Here is a 20,367-nt window from a genome sequence, read left to right as displayed (position 1 = left end):
GTTCCAGCTGTGGATCTAGCCCACGGCATTGCTGGATGAGCTCCCTGCGTTCCAGCTGTGGATCTAGCCCACGGCATTGCTGGACGGGCTCTGCACCTCTGTCCTGATAACAAAGGATGGCAGATGAAGTCTGCAAGAGGCCTGTCCTATTGCTGCAGAAATCCAACGTTGAAATACCGGCCTCTGATGAAGGGTCCAGAGCAGGCGTTCCTATTAAAGATCCCTCTGAGAAGCTGATGAAAGCTAAGAGAATGCACACAGGCGCCTCACTTTGCCAACTTTTAGAGGTCCCAGAGACTACCGGAAGCCCATCCCTGGATGCAAGGACCCCCACTTACGAGGCAGCGCCCACAAGTGAGGATGCAGCTGAATGCAAGGTGACTGTGCTGAATGACACGAGCGATGCCGCCCGTGGCCCCCATCCCTCACCCCAGCTGGTCCGAGCACTCTCTTAGAAAAAAGGGGAGACTAAAAGGAGTCTCCTCCACTCCCTGTAACCGTCACTCAGCCGGCAAGGGAAGAAGCCATTCCTAAAAATGCCAGCTCCATTTGAGCCATGAGGTTCAAGCAGGTGTTTTTCAAAAAAAGGCAGCATGAACCAGAGCATTTTCAAAGGGGTTGAGTAAATTTTTTTACCCCCAAAGCAAGAAAAGCCCAGGTGTGGGTCATTTATCCAACAGAAGCAGAGCGCTTTTAAGATAAAATGTTTTGGCCCTGGCCGGTTGGCTCAGTGGTAGAGTGTCAGCCTGGCGTGCAGGAGTCCTGGGTTCGATTCCTGGCCAGGGCACACAGGAGAGGCGCCCATCTGCTTCTCCACCCCTCCCCCTTTCCTTCCTCTCTGTCTCTCTCTTCCGCTCCCACAGCCGAGGCTCCATTGGAGCAAAAGATGGCCTGGGCGCTGGGGATGGCTCCTTGGCCTCTGCCCCAGGCGCTAGAGTGGCTCTGGTCTCGACAGAGTGACGCCCCGGATGGCGCCCCCTGGTGGGCATGCCGGGTGGATCCCGGTCGTGCACATGCGGGAGTCTGACTGCCTCCTCGTTTCCAGCTTCAGAAAAATAGAAAAAAAAAAATAATAATAAAATGTTCCTTTAATACTTGGAAATGAATTCAAGCCAAGGGGGAGGGCCTGCTGCTTTCTGTAGGGAGATCCTGAACACCTAATGCAGAATTAAGTGGTGTGAAGGCTGAGCTAGAAATAGCTTCATTAACATTTCAAACCCATGGCGAGGTGCTTGGAGGTGGTGCTGCTATTGGTTGGAATCTTCTGGAAAGCAAGTGGGGAAGAAGGGGCGGATAAGCCCGTTTTCATGTTACCTAAAACTGCGTTCCTCCCTCTGAGTGTATGGAATACCATCGTTTCGGTCAGATGTAAGCACAGGCCAGGCGAGCCGTCGCTACGGACAAGAAATGTGCACTTGGGAAGAACACAACCTAATGAAGATCGAGTTTCTTAGGAACTCGAGGAGAAAGTGAAAGCAGGAAAGATGCCGACGCCCGGTAGCGTGCTTTTGGGAGCCTCCTCGGAGAACAGTGAGCTGGGACCACAAGTGGATTTCCGAGGGGATGGAAGGAATGTCCTGGCTCGTGCCGTGAAACCACACAGACAGAGATGAAGAAAATCACACTTGTTTTAATGTTTGGTCCTCAACCATCTCAACACACCTCTTCTCAAGAGAAGCACGAATTCCACCTCATGATCCCATGGACAAAGTCTGGTGGGGGAAGGGGACCGGCATCTCCCACCCACACCCGCAGCACACCCTGCCTCCAGTGACCGCACCCAGCTGCCCTGTGTGCCAGCCATGGGTAGAGCACAGAGCTGCTGGACCCATCTTGCAGGGCACTGGGGAGGAGGCTGCCGAGGAATGCTGGCCCTGGAGAAGGCCTGGGCCCTGCAGCCACAGCAGCACACTGCCCTTGGGCCACAGCCTGCTGAAAGAACAGCACCCCCTGCAGGCTGGTGTACGATGCACGTGCTATCACACAAAACATGGGATCAACTGGGCCACCCTGAGGTCCCTGTGGAGTGCAGATTGACTCGGAGGCTCGAACTTTCTCTGGGATGCCATGCGGGCCTCTTCTCCCTTCTCTTTGCTTTCCACTGGGCTCTGATGAGGGCTGTCGGGAGCCCGAGGGAGGGGCAGGCGTCACTGGTCCCTCTCAGTGTCAGAACCCTGCGAAGAACCATATGCTCATTAATCACTGCTTACAGATAAGGGTGCACCCACCCCACGCTGCCCTCCTGCAGGCCTGGGGCATCTGGGGTGGCGTGGGTCAGGTGCTCTTCCTGAGGACCTGGGACAGCCCTTCCCAACTGCACGTACTGAAGCTGGTCCCAGGGCAGCAGTCTCGGAGCATGGTACCCGACTCCTGCTCTGCAAGGTGCATCTACGTAGTGTGCAGACGTCACTTTTCTCATAATATCCATGTGTTGTTATAACTAACCTGAGATGTCATTAGTTACAATAGGCTAGGTTTTAAAGCAGGGGTCGGGAACCTTTTTGGCTGAGAGAGCCATGAATGCCACATATTTTAAAATGTAATTCCGTGAGAGCCACCAACGACCCGTGTACGTTATGCATTATCCAATAAAAATTTGGTGGTGTCCTGGAGGACAGCTGTGATTGGCTCCAGCCACTCGCAACCATGAACATGAGTGGTAGGAAATGAATGTATTGTAATACATGAGAATGTTTTATATTTTTAACATTTTTTTATTAAAGATTTGTCTGCGAGCCAGATGCAGCCATCAAAAGAGCCACATCTGGCTCGCGAGCTATAGGTTCCTGACCCGTTTTAAAGAGTGAGTCCATGTGAAGTAAGTCCTAGCACAGATGGTCTAGGAAAGGAGCAGATGATGAGAGTGGCGTGTGGTGGCCTGGGTGGATGGCACACTGAGACGGCACCAGCCTTTGCGCCTGGGCCTTGCTGGGACAGACCCCGCATTCAGGGTCGTCACCGCGGCTATAGGAGGCTGACAAGGTAAGACGCCTGGACATTCCTCCTCGCCGAGTTCAGGAGGTGGCCTACCTGCTCGGAGTCTTCCACGTATTTATATTTCTTGTCCCGGTAATAGTATTTTTTCTTCATGCAGTAGAGGACGATGACGTCACACAGCACTGTTGTCTGAAAGGAGAGCCAGGCTGTGTTAATCTAGAGAAGGCTAGGCCCGGAGGGGCGGTCCTCAGAAAAGGGATGTGGAGGCAGGGATGGGGGGGGGGGACCCGGCCCTTAGCTGAGGGGCTGGACTGCCATGCTACTGACTGCTGAGGAGGGCCCAGCCCTGGGGGCGAGCAGAGAGACCTACTTACTCACCACCCCTAAGAGTGCCAAGCCAGAGCCAATGTTGATCATGGTTGGGATGATGTCAAATTTCCCAGCCTGCACGTGACAGGAGAAAAAGAAAAAAGAGGTGTGGTAGGGGTGGATAAGGGCCGGTAAAGCGTGGGGAGAGGACCCCTCGACCCTGGCAAGAGGGCTGACGGGGTCCTGAGTGAGGAGCTGGTGACCAGGCTACCTTTCCAAACACGACGATGTCGAAGCGGATGCCATAGGCCTTGGTGAGTGTGCGGTGCTCGGTGCCCGTCGGGTCACTGTAGTACTTGGCGAACCTGGGGAGAGGAGGCCAGGTGAGAGGGAAACGCACAGGGTAGGGAGACAGAGGCTGATCTATCCTCCAGACCCCGGGCCCTGGATGTTACAGCCCACCCCCAACCCACGGCCTTGCAGACTTGACACTGGCCTAAGGTTTGCTCTGCCTAAGATGACCTTGAGCACCTCGGGGCCCCTCCCAGCTCATGTGGGCCACGCAGTGGGAGCCAGCCTGTTGACAAAGAGGGCATCAGGGTCCACCAGGCCCAGGGAGAGCTCCCTGCTCTGTTATCACCGTTGCCTCCGATGTCTTAAACTAGAACCTCTTGCTCTGAATGTCCTTCCTCCTCGCAGTGGACCCACTGGCCTCTCTCAAGGACTCTGGCCACTAATAGCATGGAGCCAGCCAGCAGCTACCTCCGGGACAGAAAAACTGGTCCTGAATCTCACAGCGTCAGCACTGGCCTTTTTTTCATTTTTTTTTTTTTTCTGAAGCTGGAAACAGGGAGAGACAGTCAGACAGACTCCCGCATACGCCCGACCGGGATCCACCCGGCACGCCCACTATGGGGCGAACGCTCTGCCCACCAGGGGGCGATGCTCTGCCCATCCTGGGCGTCGCCATATTGTGACCAGAGCCACTCTAGCGCCTGAGGCAGAGGCCACAGAGCCATCCCCAGCGCCCGGGCCATCTTTGCTCCAATGGAGCCTTGGCTGCGGGAGGGGAAGAGAGAGACAGAGAGGAAAGCGCGGCGGAGGGGTGGAGAAGCAAATGGGCGCTTCTCCTATGTGCCCTGGCCGGGAATCGAACCCGAGTCCTCCGCACGCTAGGCCGATGCTCTACCGCTGAGCCAACCGGCCAGGGCCTGGCCTTTTTTTCTTAAAGAACCAGTGATCCGTCAATGGATGAATGGCTAAATGTGGTACATCCACACAATGGGATATTATTTGGCCATGAAAAGAGACGAAGTATTAATAAATGCCAGAACATGGATAAATTTTTTTTTAATTCATTTTAGAGAGGAGAGAGAGAGAGAGGCGAGACAGAGAGAGAAGGGGGGGAGGAGCTGGAAGCATCAACTCCCATATGTGCCTTGACCAGGCAAGCCCAGGGTTTCGAACCGGCAACCTCAGCATTTCCAGGTTGACGCTTTATCTACTGCGCCACCACAGGTCAAGCCTACATGGATGAATCTTGAAAACAAACAAAACAAAACATGATGCGAAGTGAAAGAAGCCAGACACAGAAGGCCACACATTGACTAAGTCTAGAATGGGCAAATGCAGAGAGACAGAAAGGAGATGAGATCAGAGGCTGCCAGGGACTGGCGGAAGGAGGATAGAGGGTGCAGGTGATGGAAATGTTTCTGAGGTGATGAAGATGTTCTAAAAGTGACTATGGTAATAGTTGCACAACTCTGTGAATGTACTAAATAAAAAGCTGACGTTTACACTCTAAATGGGTGGACTGTGTGATATGTGAACTATGTCTCAGTAAAGCCTTTTTTAAAAAAAACACAAAGGGAAATGACTGGGGGAGAACCACTGAGATGTGGCACCGTGTGCTGCCCTGTTTTATACAGGGGGTCCACCAGCTCCTAAACTCGTGGCCCGTGATCTGTCTCCATGTCACGGTCCAGGCAGGAAGTGGGGTGTCCTTGTGAGGGTCCCATCGGCTTGTCTTTGTTCTGGAGTTCCAACCCAGTGGTTCCTACAAGAATTGTGTAAGAGTAGAGATGGAGGACACAATCTAACTCCCTTTCTGGCAAGAAATTCAAACATCTATCTGCCCTCTCAGTGAGCCAGATGGTTTCCAAGGACAGTAGATCTGGTCTGCGTTGGATTCCACATGTCACCACTAGAGGGAGACAAGTGCAACAAAAGCACCACTGACCCACTCAGGTGGACCCCTCCTACAGCTTATTGTTAATAGTGGCTACTTGTGTGCAAGATGCAAGGAAGGGCATGTGAAAACATACATGGTTGCTGATTTTACTGCCTCAGGAAAGTGGCAACATGACCCTGATCCCTTGGCCTTCTCATCAGATTATTAGCTGTGTACTGGGTTGAACAATATCCTCCAAAACTCATGTGAAACCTGTGAATGTGTGACTGTACTTGGAAAAAGGATCTTTGCCGATGCCATTAGTTAGGATGGGGACATACTGACTTAAGGTGAAATCAATATGACTGCTATCTTGATAAGAAGAGGTAAGAACACACAGAGACACAGACACAGGGGAGAAGGCCATGTGACGACAAAGGCAGAGATTGGAGTGATGTGTCTACCAGCCACGGAACACCAAGGACTGTTGAGAGCCACAGAAGCTGGAAGAGGCAAGGAATGAGCCTGGCCCTGCTGACACCTTGATTTGGGGCTTCTACCCTCCAGAACCGTGAGAGAATCCATTCCTGTTTCCAGCCACCCAGTTAGCATGTTTTGGCAGCCCTAGGAAACCAGTGGACCGCACTTCCAGCAGAGAAACACCAGCGAAGGCCCATCCTGAGGCTAGCCCCGTGTCCTCTGCATGCTGGAGATGCCGAGGCCGACTCGGTCTTTGAGAAACCAATTTCTGGGTGCAAGGTAGGCTTATATGCCCCTTCCCCCATTCACTTTCCAGAAGTTTCCAACCAAAGGCAGCGCCCACCTCCACCTACTTCCAGCCTCTGGACTAAAGGATCACAAGCTCATCCACTCCTCAAAATGAGTGAGCGAGGTCCCAGCAGAGGCCGGCCTGAGAAAGCTCAGGCGGCCAGCCTCTCTCGGCTACTCTGTAAACCATCTTAATGTGTTTCTTGAAGCAAGAAAGGGCAAGGAGGGCTCTCTCACGGGCCAGGATACCCCAGGCGCAGGGCCCCGCTCACAGCATTCTCCCTGGCGCACGATCCTACCTGCCCTTGGCGGCCGTCGGAGTGCTGGTCTTCGGTGGGCGTGGATGTCCCCACCAGGGAATGATCCAGCCACCCCCCCCCCCACACACACACACAGAGAAACAGGGCCCACGCACCTGAAGTTGTAGCCAGGCGACACGTTGTGGTCCAGGTCTCGGGTGTCCAGGCGGCGGAAGGAATACTTGGGCAGGCAGAGGGCGGCCGCTCTGTCGAGGTTGCAGTTCCATTTGATCTGGATGCCCATGATGCCTCCCTGTGGGTTGCAAGCAGAGGTGGAACGAGCTTCTCTTTGAGCCCGTTCTAGAACAAGACCTGTTGGAGGCTGTGTTAGACAAGCCAGGGCCGGCGCTTACCTCCACGGCCATGTCCTGGAAGCTGTGCCCTGCGTTTTCTACTATTTTGCCAAGACGGAATATGGGGCAGAAGGGATCCGTCACAGCATCATAAATGCACGACTTGAGGTAGGTAGTGGTGATGTTTGGAAGGATGTTCCTCCTGAAGTCGGGAAGAAGCACAAAACGGAAGTGAGCAAAATCTCAGAAAAGGGGCTGGATGCTTCTCCAAGATGTGGCTGAACCCACACAGCTGGCCACCACTTACTTGCTGAAGTTAAATTTGGGATACCAGATGTTGTTCTTAACCAAAAGGGTGAAGTTTTCCGCAGCCTTTAAAAAAGCAGGTCTGAGAAAAATTATAACACATTGTTAATTATATTGTTCTTGTTAATGTAAGTATAAATATATGTATACTCACCAATGTGTTATTTTTTATAAGCATATATACACACATCTTAAAAGGTCATTTTGACAAAGAAGAAAAAGTGAGACATTTCTAGCATCTTCTACTCTTCTCTGCATAAACAACAGGGTAAGAGAGGAGGCTGCAGACCAAGCCCTAAGGGGCCTTCCTCTCCTGGCCTCTCAACCAAGGTGGCGGACCCCACGAAGGGGTGTGAAGGACCCGCAAAGGTGGGAAGCGCCCGGTGGCCTCCCTGGAATTCTCTCCCTATTCCATGCTGGTGCTTGCTGCCTGCAGGGAAATGCTCTGGAAATCTGGTCTTTACAAAAGTCAAAGCAAAGGTCAATCCACCTGTAGGCTAGATCCTGACCTCTCAAAGATACACAAAAAGTGGCGTCCTCTGGCTCACAGCCTCTTCTCACAAGTGCCACGTCAGCTCCTGGCTGGCAGTATGAGTAGTATGCGTCCCTAAGGGGACCTCGCTTCTTGGATGGATTCCCATGGGAGGATCCGGCCCTGTAGGCTGGCCCCTCTGTGGGGGCGGCCTCCCCAAATCCAGATGGAATCTTTGAAAATATCAACAGTAGTCTTCCCAGCCCTGAGACAGGCGCAAGGCCAATGACAAGGCAACACAGTGAGAGCTGAGCCTGCCTCTGCTGCTGACGACCTTGACCAACATACATTTCTGGGGACCTCAAACTCCCTCATCCCTGTATGGGGGGGGGATTACATCAGGGTTTTTCAAACTTTTGTCATTCCCTATACCATAACTTTCCCTACCTCTGTGCATCTCAGAGGCAATACTTTCAGTGGCATTCGGTTCATTTATCGTGTTGTACAACCATCACCTCCATCTAGTCCCAGAACAGTCATCACCCTATAACAGTGGTTCTCAACCTGTGGGTCGCGACCCTGGCGGGGGTTGAACGACCGAAACACGGGCCGCTTAAAGCCATCGGAAATACAGGTTGAGAACCGCTGCCCTATAAGGAAACTCCACACCTATTAAGTAGTTAGTATCTAGTCTCTTTTCTGCTCGGCCCCTGGGAACCAGCGAGAACTATTTTCTGTCTCTGAGGTTTGTCTGTTCTGGATATTTCACATGAATGGATGTTTCATATGTGGTCCTTTGTGTCTAGCTTTCACTTGGCATGATGTTTTCGAGGCTCTTCCATGCTGGAGCACGGGCCAGAACATCATTGCTTCTTAGGGCCGGATAACATGCCACCGTGTAAATGGACCACAGTCTGTCTCTTCGTCTGTTGTTTTCACCTTCGGGATCAGCCATTCATTGGGAAATGAAACTTGCAACTGTGGCCATAAAAAACATCCTTTGCCACAAGTTAGAGGTCACTGTTTAACAAAGTCAAACAATGTTACTAAAAATACAGTTACCATTATTGTCTGTGGCTTGTTCTTTGTGAGAAATGGACTTAAGGCAGCTGAGAACTGTTTCCTGTGCATTTATCTGCCCCTGACAGAATCTTAACACAAATAAGGCATTTGCTCTCTTATCATGACAACGCTGTGACCCACCTCGACATTGATGGCTGCTGCCCTTCGGCAGCAGGTGGCGGTTGAGAGCCGCCATCCCAGACGTCAAGAGCACAAAGCCATAACACGAAGGCTTTGCTCACTCCCCTGCCGCTGTCCCTTGGGCCCAAAAACCCGAGCTCAGGGCACGTCCTTCCCTTGGTCACGACTCACTTTGGCACGTGAGCGTCATCCTCCACCGGGCACCAGGCTGCCACCTCGCATGTCTTCACAGTCCCGTTGAAGGGCACGCACCTCCCTGTCGCCACTCCTGCAGGGGCGAGGGGAACCCAGGTCCACAGCTGGTCTGTTTTCTACTTCTGTGAAGTAGAGAGTGGAAGGCCCACCACGGCGTCCTATGAAGTCAGCCTTGAGCTCATCCAACTCTGGGATTTAGACAGTGTCCAAAAATTGGGATTGGAGGAAAATTGTTGCCTAATTCCTAGGCACATCTCTGCTTTGCTTTTGCAGGGCTGGGGTGATGCCAAGCCACACCACAGGGCAAGATCTGGGATGGCCTCTGGGGTGCGGATGACAGAGGTGACTGTCAAGAGGGTCACAGGACCTCAATCTGGACACCAGGCTCCCTGTGAGTCATGAAGTTGTTGGGGAATGTGGGGGACAAGGAGCCCCACAGGGGAGGTGATGTGGTCGGGGGCTGTCCTCCCAGGCTGAGAGGATACAGTCACAGGTTCATACCATTGCTGTGGGTGCCTGCAGAGCCAGCAGGACAGTCGGCATCTGACTCACACACAGTCGTCTTATCCGGAATCTGAATAAAGGAGTTAAAACGGGTTCCACGGGGCCAGCCTTGCACACAGTGGGTCATGGGTGGAGAGGGGGGCAGGAGGTGCCAGGCTGTTCCCTACCTCAGGACAGAGACCTTGGGTCTGGTTCATGGTGACAATCATGTTGGTCATGATAAAAATGGAGTTCTCCTCCTGTAGAAGGGACAGAAGGGAGGGAGCCGTATTACCTTCAGAGGAGCCCAGCAGAGCTGCAAAGAAAGCCAGATGCTCATTTAACAAGACGGTACCTTTCATTTCTCCAGAAAACAATTTTATTAAAAAAGAAAAGATCTTAGGCCCTGGCCGGTTGGCTCAGTGATAGAGCATCGGCCTGGCGTGCAGAAGTCCCGGGTTCAATTCCCAGCCAGGGCACACAGGAGAAGCACCCATCTGCTTCTCCACCCCTCCCCCTCTCTTTCTTCTCTGTCTCTCTCTTCCCCTCCTGCAGCGAGGCTCCATTGGAGCAAAGATGGCCCGGGCGCTGGGGATGGCTCCTTGGCCTCTGCCCCAGGCGCTAGAGTGGCTCTGGTCGCGACAGAGCGACGCCCCCTGGTGGGCGTGCCGGGTGGATCCCAGTCGGGCGCATGTGGGAGTCTGTCTGTCTCTCCCCGTTTCCAGCTTCAGAAAAATACAAAAAAACAACTTAGGGTCTCCCATTCTCTCCTCTGAGAGTTTACAATTTAACTGAAAACAGGGACTCAAACAAATATTTGTGTACTCATGTACATAGAAGAATTATTCACCATGTCCCAAAGGTGGGAACAACCCCAGCATCTGTTGACATGTGAACAGATACACAGATTGCCGTCTATGCCTATAATGGAATATTACTCGGCCATGAAAAGGAGCAGAGCACTGACACCTACTGTATACAAGGTGGATGAACCTCGAGAACATGGTGTCAAGTGAGTGAAGCCAGACACAAGGGTCCCATACCATGCTATCCTGTTGATACGAAATGTCCAGGACAGGCAAAGCCACAGAGACGGGAAACGGACTGGCGGTTGCTGTGGGGGGTGAGGGGGAGGGTGGAATAGCGTGACTGCTTAATGAGTATGGGGTTTCCTTTGAAGGTGATGGAAATGTGGAACTAGACTGAGGTGATGGAACACAACATCATGAATGTCTTAACAGGCCACCGAATTTCTCATTTTGAAATGGTTAATAGTATGATATGTGACGGTCACCTCAATTAAAAGAGAAGTCTATATAACCTAAAATGATTCCTTAAATAAAGCTTGACTTATTGAGGGAAAAAGAGCCAACAAATACTCCAAACATCCTTTGCCAACTGGATTACCTCAGAGGGACAACAAACAAAAAAACACCCACAAACATTTAAAGGTATCAAATTTGGCTGGTTTTCTTCCCTAACCAGAATCTAAATAAATCAAACATTCCAGAGAAGACTCGGTCAGGGTCAGCAATCGACACTTCTCTCTTTGAGAAGGTTCTGTTTTCTCCAAATGATGAATTTATTCAAGTTTCTGAGAAATTTGAGAGCCATTTGTTGGGGACGAGACTAAAGAATTGCTGATCATGACCTCCTAGCACAGGAAGTAGAAGACAAAGGCCCCCAAGATTCTAGCTGGATCTTCCCCTCACTAGGCACTGCCATTGGAAAAGGATGTGACCAGGCCTCGGCAGCACTTCCTGCTCCTGGGAAGGGCGGAGTTGGTGCTGATGGCCACCTGGATGATCCCAGTAACTGAGGTCTGCAGGCATTTCCTCTCCCAGGTCTGACAAAGTGGTGGAAGCTCTGGGAATAGTTGGCGTCTTCCAAAAAAAATTCCAGAACAAGCCATGCTGGGAGGTAAGGAAATGGCCATAGGAGGAAGCATGAGGTGGTGGCAGGGAGCCCAGTCTCCCCGGGCACCTGCTCCCACTCCCGCCCCCGCCCGACTCCCAGGTGTCCGTAGGTCAAAACGCTTTCCGTGGTGTTGACAGAAGGCTGCCCCTCCACCTCTCCTGAGTTAGACGTGAACAATTCAGTATGATTTCCTTTCTAGTTCCTAGTGTTCATGTATGTTCAGGAAAACATCAGGGTCAAGATGAGCCAAGTGAGTGCAATACAAACAGATGTTTGTGTTCCAACCTCGGAGAGGCAGAAGGGTGCCGTGGAAGCTCATGAGGAGAGCATGGGGAGCTCTCTCGACCCCCAGATCTGAGAGGCAAGGTGAAGTGGTGGTGTGTTTCTTCCCACTGAGGGGCAGGAGCAAGGGCCCTATCTGTCCTTGGTTCCAATCCACAGCCTGGGTGATGTCCCCAGAGCTTGCCAGGATGAGGCTGTGACTTAACAGGAAGCAGAGGTCTCTGCTGAGACAGTGCATGCCAACAGGACCAGCTGCCTCCAGCAACTGGGAACCCCGTTCCATTTTACTTCTATGGCTCCTTAGCTTTCTCTTCTCTCTGGGCACCCCACAACACCCATCTCTTGAGAAGGCAAGGGGAAAATGAACACAGTTGAAGAAAGAGTTTCTAAAATCCTTGCAGAGCTCTGAGCCAAGAGTTGACAGCTTATCTGCATTTAGTCACTCCGGGCCACCCTAGTACATAAGCCATCTGGAGAGATATGTTGGGGTTGACTGTGTGGAGCACAGCCATTAGTGAGGCTAAAGAAAGTCAATATTTGACTTGGGAGTTTTGTGGGTTCACAGATTAGAAACTAGGGCGCTGTATCAAATAACTTTCTTCCTTCACCTTTATTCCTGATGGGATCCTGTGAGGGTGTGTCTGTTTACTTCTGATTGGCTTTTCATCTCTAGATGCCGTTAAAGGTTTTAATGCAGTTTGAAAAGGTTCACCTTGTGGGTTTATAACCATAAAGCAAATACAAAACGTGGAACGGCGATGTTTCTACATGAATTTCTCCCCCAGGATTTAAGACGTTTGCCATTTTACATCTCAGGGCTTGAGGCAGACAGAGATGTCCATATGGAAAGTTTCCTGTGTTTAAGCCAGCCATGTTTTAAAGCTGAAGAAACATAGCTGATTGGATATTACCTCTTAGATAGCAAGCCAAAAGGAGATCTGTGTGTACTGACTGTTTGGACTAAAGCAATCTGTCTGGGCACTGGGGATGTTAGAACTCTGGCCATGCCAATGATTAATCAAGTACGCAAGTGTCAGCAAAGAGAAAGGAGGTAACTAGAGGCTTTAGTGTTAGACAGTCATCATGGACAGCATACCTGAGCTGGAATCACGTAATCAGCTACGTCCCAGATCCGGAATCCAAGTCTAGAAGTTTTGGTCACAGCCACGCCCTTGGCTTTGGTAGTAACTGAGCTGACCACAGAGTCCATTTCCTGGTAGCCCTTTTCCCACACAAACACCCACCTACAAAATAAAACAGGCCTCCTGAATTGCCATTAGGATTTGGTGAATGTGAATTGATACTAGGGAGCCTCTGCCAGCCAGAGGCTGAAAGGACTGCGTTCATTAATTATGTGACTGCAAGAGCTGCTTAGCTTTGCAACGGTGGTGGTAGTGGGGGTTCCGCTTCCACTTCTGCAAAATAGGCATAACAGCACCTAAACCACAGGGTGATTTGTGGGAAATTAATGCTATTATGCAAGTAAAGCACTTACAGCACAGTGATTAGCACAGAGAAAAACGCTCAGTTAACGCTATCTTTCTTATTAGATATTTGAGCACTTTCAATGCACCATGACTTGCAGAATCACCAAGAGAGAATAAAAAGTATGGTGATAATGGTTACCACATGATTGTTTTTAGGTGCCAGGCATTGATCTAAGCTCCTTATAGATGGTAACTAATTTATTCCTGACCCCTGTGTAAGACAAGTATTATTATCTCCATTGTACAGAGAAGGAAACGGAGACACAGAGAAGTTAAGTCATTTGCCCAAAGCTGCACAGCTAGTGAGTTAATGGCATCATCAGGATCTGACCTCAAGCCTTCTGCCTTTGAAGCCTCTTCTCTTGCCCTCTATGCTATACTCCTTCTAGAAAAGATACACCTTTCCAATGAGCTTTTTATAGTAACTTATTTTGTTCTCCAAGAATGCAAGTCACATGTACGCTTCTTTCCTTAATATCAGTCTGAATAATTAAAGGCCTCAGCACATAGTGGTCAGGACACCAGAAAACAGACTGAAGCCAGCTGATCTCCGGTTCATGTCTCAGCTGTGCCATTCACCAGGCACAACTTTAGCCACGCTGCTTAACTTCTTTGTGCCTCAGTTTTTTCAGTCTGTAAGATGGGAATGATCACAGAACTTCACAGAATGGTTGTTGCGAGGTTCTATGAGTAAGTGCGTGTCATATGCTTAGAACAATGTGAGTCGCCATCATAGGCTGAAATTGGCCAATACAGATTGACTCTTATTTTTTCTAGAATCAAGAGACGCTAGCATTCCTCTCTCCTTATAATTTCTAGATGCTGAAACTTCAGAAATCACTGGTTTCAGTTACTTATTTGTGGGTTTGTCTGATCTGACCAGTCTCCAAATTCATTTCCCATCCTAGACATGAGCTTTTCCCCTAACGAACCGTCTTCTTCAGTACTGCCAGGAATTCACCTGCAGTACAAGCTTTCATTTAATTCTAGTCAGACACACTGATGCTTAGGGCAGGAAAGTCACTATTATTTTACCACCAGTACAGTGAATTGCGAAAGAGACACAAAATATCACAATAATCATTATGTCATTTAACTGTTTCCTCATCATGTGACTGATAACAGCATTAGATAATTGATAAATGTATGTTCAGTCTATTTTTGAAAAAAGATTGCTATGGGTCACTAGGGGAAAAAAACCACAGTTTCATCAAGATGAACTGGATCAGGAAGTTAAGAGGTTTGTTTTTTGTTTGTTTGTTTTTTTAAGGTCCTTAATTCGGATCCTGAGTCAGTTTTGATCATGGCAAGATGGATAAAAGCAAAGCACTTATTGCTTTTAAAAACCCTCATGATCATGAATAGACACTTCTCCCAGGAAGAGATACAAATGGCCAACAGATATATGAAAAAATGCTCAGCTTCATTAGTTATTAGGGAAATGCAAATCAAAACTACAATGAGATACCACCTCACCCCTGTTAGATTAGCTATGATCAACAAGACGGGTAATAGCAAATGTTGGAGAGGCTGTGGAGAAAAAGGAACCCTCATTCACTGTTGGTGGGACTGTAAAGTAGTACAACCATTATGGAGGAAAGTATGGTGGTTCCTCAAAAAACTGCAAATAGAACTACCTTATGACCCAGCAATCCCTCTACTGGGTATATACCCCAAAACCTCAGAAACATTGATACGTGAAGACACATGTAGCCCCATGTTCATTGCAGCACTGTTCACAGTGGCCAAGACATGGAAACAACCAAAAAGCCCTTCAATAGAAGACTGGATAAAGAAGATGTGGCACATATACACTATGGAATACTACTCAGCCATAAGAAACGATGACATCAGATCATTTACAGCAAAATGGTGGGATCTTGATAACATTATAAGGAGTGAAATAAGTAAATCAGAAAAAGACAAGAACTACATGATTCCATACATTGGTGGAACATAAAAATGAGACTAAGAGACATGGACAAGAGTGTGGTGGTTACCAGGGGTGGGGGGAGGGAGAACAGGGGGAGAGTTAGGGGGAGGGGGAGGGGCACAGAGAACTAGATGGAGGGTGGCGAAGGACAATCTGACTTTGGGCAAGGGGTATGCAACATAATTTAATGACAAAATAACCTAGACATGTTTTCTTTGAATATATGTACCCTGATTTATTAATGTCATCCCATTACCATTAATAAAAATTTATTTAAAAAAAAAAAAAAAAAAAAAACAAAAACAAAAAAACCCTCATGATCAAGGTAGAAAACATGTCATAGGAATCCTAGAAAGCTGTACTGCTCAAAAGAAATATACATAAGCTACATATGTAATTTAAAAACTTCTAGTAGCCATGTTAAAAAATAAAGAGGTAAAATTACTTTTAATGATATATTTATGTAACCATATATTTTAAAGTTATCAATATAATATACATTAGTATGATATTCCACTGAGTTGGGTTGTTTTTGTACTATGCCTTTGAAATCTAGTGTGTATTTTACAGTGATAGCACATCTCATTTTGGAGTAGGAACATTTCAAGTGCTCAATAGCCACATGTGACTAGAAGCTACCATACTGTACAGTGCAGATATAGATATAGAATCCCCCCTGCATCTGCTGGGGATAAGGTCCCAGGTCTCTAGTGGATGCCTGAAACTGCGAGTAGTTTCCAAAACCTATTTATACTGTGTTCTTTCCTATACATACTTACAAACTAGGCACAGTAGGAGATGAACAATAACTAATAAAATACAAGTATAACACCATACTGCAATCAAAGTTATGTGAACATGGTCACTCTCTTTCTGGTAACTGATCTGATAACTGAAACAGCTACTAAGTAACTACTGGGAAGGGATATGACTTAGCATGGAAACGCTGGACAAAGGGATGATCATGTCTGAAGTGGGATGGAGCAGGAAGCCTCAAGATTTCATTGCGCCATTGAGAATGGCATGCAATCTAAAACTTACAAGTTGGTTTTTTTCCCTGGAATTTTCCATTTAATATTTTCAGACCTTGGTAACAAAAACTGTGGCAAGTAAACCTGCAGATAAGGGGGGACTAACTATATTATCTTCAATCTAGAACTTCACAGATGCCCTAAAGTAGATGTAAATTGATCTCCATGGAAGCATCAAGAGCAAAGAGTAAAAAGCTGCATGAGCGCGGGATACCAAATCTTCTGGTCCAACCCAGCAGTGTGAGTTCAGTTAACCCGCTAGCTAGGTATCGGTCTCAAAACTGAAGGGTACATCACAATTACTGGGGGTGGTGAGGAGTTCACGGTGGGATAGATGAGACTTGAGTCCAAACCTGGGGGTGGGCTAGGTGGTTCTTCTGTAGAGTCCCTACCTGAAAAGCCATTTTATTGAATATTGTCAATCCTTACTGCTGCTGGGCTGACAGATGTCAGAGGCTGAACCTGTCAGATGAGGTGAATTCCCTGAGCAATTAACAGATTCCAAGCCCCACCCCAGGTTACTTTAAAACAATTCCTCAGGGTAGGTCTTTCATGATCAGGTAGGTTTGGGAAACCCTTGGACACACCAGTCTCACACTTTGCTGCACCTCAGAATCAGGTCTGGGGAGGGCAGCCAGCCATTAGTATTTTTAAAAGATTCCCAAAAGGTTCGATGTGCAGTTTGGGTACCGCTGCAGTAGGCCTTTTAAGACCAGAAATGATAAAAGCAGATACCATCTGTCAGCTCGGCAGCTGTACCCACCATAACACCCCAGGTGTATCTTGAAAGCAGGCCCAGTTGGTAAATTAATTTCCACCTCCTCTCTCCAGTTTTATTAGCTTGTAAGGGCTGCATTCGGCTAAAATTAAACACTTGGTGAGGAATGACAGTGAGAACATATGTAAACAAAGAAGGCAGCATATGGAGACATGAGGCTAAGGCAGGTGCCTAAGCCCAGAAAACCGAAGGGAGCGAACTTTAAATGCCTTTTGAAAGTGTGACCTCCACTATCCTGGATTACCACACGGAGCTAAGGGACAAAACCGGAAACCACAGACCCAAAAGGAACCAAGTGGAATCCCAAACTCTGGTTTCTGTCAGCAGATCATCAGAATGGGAAGTGACTAACAAAGATTGAAAAGTTGAGGCAATGACCCCCGCCCCCAGTCACGGGACACCATGGAGCACGTCAGAATGACAAGAAGCAGGACAGGAGAGGAGGAAGGTCTAGCCAGGGTCTGCGCTTCCAACACCACAGGAAGGCAGTCTTCTGCCACGGGGCCTGGCCCAGAGCCCGTCCCCCGGGGCTACGGTCCGGGAGGAGTGTGTCGCCGGCCTCTGGTCGCGGACCCCACCGCGCCGCACCTGCAGGACGCCCACGCGGCTCCCCCGCGGGCCTAAGCCGAGAAGAGCAGGTGCACGGCCGGGCCCCCCAGGGGCCAGTGAGCCCCGGAACTTCGGGGGTGCCTACCACGCCGCGCTCACCCAATGACGTAGGCCAGGATGAGCAGCTGCACGGCCCGGTTCATGATCCCCACTTTACGGCTGCGGATAAGCACGATGCGCGGCGTGTCGTACTCGAACAGGAAGGCCGCCAGCACGGAGCAGCAGCCCGCCATGGCCGCGCCCGCCGCCGCGCCTCCGGGGCTCCGCGCAGTGGGGCCCGCCGGCCGCCCCGCAGCCTCGCCGCGCGCGGGAGCCCCGCCCAGGAGGCCCGACCGGCCCGCCCGCGGCGCCGTCATCAGCTGGGGAGGGCCCGGAAGGAGGCGAGGCCAGGGGCTGGGCGGAAGGCGTCCGTCCCCTCGCCCTCGGGTACGGGGCGGGGGGGGGGGGGGGGGGGGGGAGGGGTTTGGCCGGGGCCGGGGTGAGTGATCCCTCAGGTGGGCTGGGACCGTCTTAAGGGAGCTGAGACCTTCGGGAAGAGAGTGAACTTTCCCTGGGCAGGGAGTTACCCCCTCAGGGGGCCTAGGCTTGGTCCTGGGTATTTAGTGACCCCCCTCAGGGGGTCCACCACCTACGAGCACCTGCGGGAGGGGCCCGCGGGGACAGCTTAGGTGAAAGGGCATCCCACCCCACCGAAGGTCCAAACTTCTGCTGCAGTGGGGGTGGGGGCGGTGGAACGGGCCCACTTCTGTCACTTCTGTCACTCCAGTTCTGTCACTTTAGGAGAATTGGAAATTAGAGGGGAAATGGAGGAAACACCCACAGGCCCACTACTTGAACATACTCTTCCACGTTTGTGCATTCCCGTCAGGTATGTTTTACTTTTAGTTTCATTAATTGGTTCGGCAAGGGTTGATAAGCACCTTCCATATGCCAGGCACTGACCAGTGGTCAGAACAAGCCAGAACATCTTGCCTTCGTGAAGTATAAATTCTGGCAGGTAACTGTGTAGAAGCTTGTTTGTAATCATGATGAAGGTGCTTTTCATCCCCTGATTGACACTAACCCTTTTTACATGTCACTGCAGATGCAGTATATTGATCGTTTTAAAACTACCAGCTATTTCTTCCAGGGGGTATCCCATGATTTCCCTTACTGCTCTTCTCTGGTTGCTTCCAGTTTGTAGATCCTGTGCATAATATTTGATCCAGTATTTCAGTTCATTTCTTGGATGTGAGATGTCCTAAGCCACACTACCTTGTTTTTCCAAATATAAAAAGTTGAATAATAAAATTTGCAACCTGAGACTAATATGATATTGAGTGTTGACTGTAATTAAAAATTGAAAAAAAAATTTTTTTTGAACAAAAAAGTGGAACACATAAAAAGATTTTGCAGAAAACAGCATCTGTGTCTAGAGACGGAATTGTTGAGTTAGAGGGAGGAACAAATTTGTCATCTGCCTCAGTCCAGAGTGGTCCCAGGAAAAGATGGTGTGGGTTAAATGGGATTTTATTCATTCATTCGATGGATAGTTACTGAGGCGCTATTGTGTGTTTGGCAGTGTTCTTGATGTGAGGATGAGCAGACAGATGACCTCTCTGCTGAAATGGAGCTTGGTGCAGTTGGGAGGGCTTACATTCTATGTGGGAAAGAAAACCCAGTCTCTGACTTCTCTCTGCATGGGGACTTAAAAACGCTTTTCCTTAAGAGTCAAAACACATTTCCAGCTCTCGTTAATTCTTTTTTTTTTTTTTTTTTTAACAGAGAGAGAGAGTCAGAGAGAGGAATAGACAGGGACAGACAGACAAGAATGGAGAGATGAGAAGCATCAATCATTAGTTTTTTGTTGCACGTTGCAACACTAATTGTTCATTGATTGCTTTCTCATACGTGCCTTGACCACGGGCCTTCAGCAGACTGAGTAACCCCTTGCTCAAGCCAGCGACCTTGGGCTCAAGCTGGTGATCTTTTGCTCAAACCAGACAAGCCCTCGCTCAAGCTGGCGACCTCGGGATCTCGAACCTGGGTCTTTCGCATCCCAGTCCGATGCTCTATCTACTGCGCCACCACCCGGTCAGTCCCAGCTCTAGTTAATTCTTATCTCATAGTGATGAGTTGGTCCCAGCCTCACAAATACTGAATTTAAATGGTTTGCTTTCATTTTAGAACAGTCAGTTAAGAGAAGTGTAGAAGTACAAGTTTTACTAAATTACTAGTCTGTATTATATCCTTAGGCCCAACCAGAGAAGCTGATCCTGAAAACTGAATAGGAAAAGAAGTTATTTCACTTATTCTTCTTGCCCTTAGGTTATCTTTTTTTTTTTTCCCTGAAATGAGAAGATGGGAGGCAGTCAGACAGACTACTACATGCACCCAACTAGGATCCACCGGCATGCCCACTAGGGGGCGATGCTCTGCCCATCTGGGCCGTTGCTCCATTGCAACCAAAGCCATTCTAGCACCTGAGGCAGAGGCCATAGAGCCATCCTCAGCCCCTGGGGCCAACTTTGCTCCAATGGAGCCTTAGCTACAGGAGGGGAAGAGAGAGATAGAGAGAAAGGAGAAGGGGAAGGGCAGAGAAGCAGATGGGCGCTTCTCCTGTGTGCCCTGATCGGGAATTGAACCCAGAACTTCCACACGCTGGACCAATGCTCTACCACTGAGCCACCCAACCTGGGCAGGTTATCTCTTTTTAAAAATAGATTTATTGAGGTATAATTGACATACAATAAATTGTACATATTTAAAATGTAGAATTTGATACGTTTGATATAGGTATACACCCATAAAACCGTCACCACAGTCAAGATAGTAAATATATCCAATGTACTGGCTAGCATAACCACAATGTATGTAAAGTAAAAGTAACTAATGATTACAGTTGAGGCTTTTCAC

General features: G+C 49.2%; 1 protein-coding gene and 1 long non-coding RNA gene across 2 annotated transcripts; one reads left to right on the top strand and one right to left on the bottom strand.

Moving 5' to 3' along the window:
• Window positions 1–1,610: 1,610 nt before the first annotated feature.
• Window positions 1,611–17,803, bottom strand: P2RX4 (purinergic receptor P2X 4). The gene is made up of 12 exons (XM_066370969.1): window positions 17,572–17,803; window positions 12,731–12,878; window positions 9,624–9,695; window positions 9,454–9,526; window positions 8,929–9,025; window positions 7,084–7,164; window positions 6,837–6,978; window positions 6,600–6,736; window positions 3,518–3,611; window positions 3,316–3,381; window positions 3,031–3,126; window positions 1,611–2,174 (listed from the first exon to the last, which is right to left on the bottom strand). Exons 1-12 carry the CDS (start codon window positions 17,703–17,705, stop codon window positions 2,148–2,150), a joined length of 1,167 nt encoding a protein of 388 aa, XP_066227066.1. The 5' UTR covers window positions 17,706–17,803; the 3' UTR covers window positions 1,611–2,147.
• An 11-nt stretch (window positions 17,804–17,814) lies between these two features.
• On the top strand, window positions 17,815–18,780 carry LOC136395726 (uncharacterized). The gene is made up of 2 exons (XR_010749376.1): window positions 17,815–17,898; window positions 18,253–18,780. It is a non-coding gene; the product is annotated as an uncharacterized lncRNA (long non-coding RNA).
• The last annotated feature ends 1,587 nt before the right edge of the window (window positions 18,781–20,367 follow it).

This window comes from Saccopteryx leptura, chromosome 2, assembly GCF_036850995.1.
Source record: "Saccopteryx leptura isolate mSacLep1 chromosome 2, mSacLep1_pri_phased_curated, whole genome shotgun sequence".
In the NCBI taxonomy this organism is placed as follows: Eukaryota; Metazoa; Chordata; class Mammalia; order Chiroptera; family Emballonuridae; genus Saccopteryx; species Saccopteryx leptura.
Note: the sequence above shows the minus strand (reverse complement) of the source record. Positions and strands in the feature narration are given on the sequence as shown.

Coding starts and splice junctions, on each gene's coding strand:
- P2RX4 (XM_066370969.1), bottom strand. CDS start 17,705: ATGGCGGGCTGCTGCTCCGTGCTGGCGGCCTTCCTGTTCGAGTACGAC. Junction 6,737..6,836: donor TCCAGGACATGGCCGTGGAG/GTAAGCGCCGGC, acceptor TGCAACCCACAG/GGAGGCATCATGGGCATCCA. Junction 2,175..3,030: donor ACGTGGAAGACTCCGAGCAG/GTAGGCCACCTC, acceptor GGTTCTTCGCAG/GGTTCTGACACTGAGAGGGA.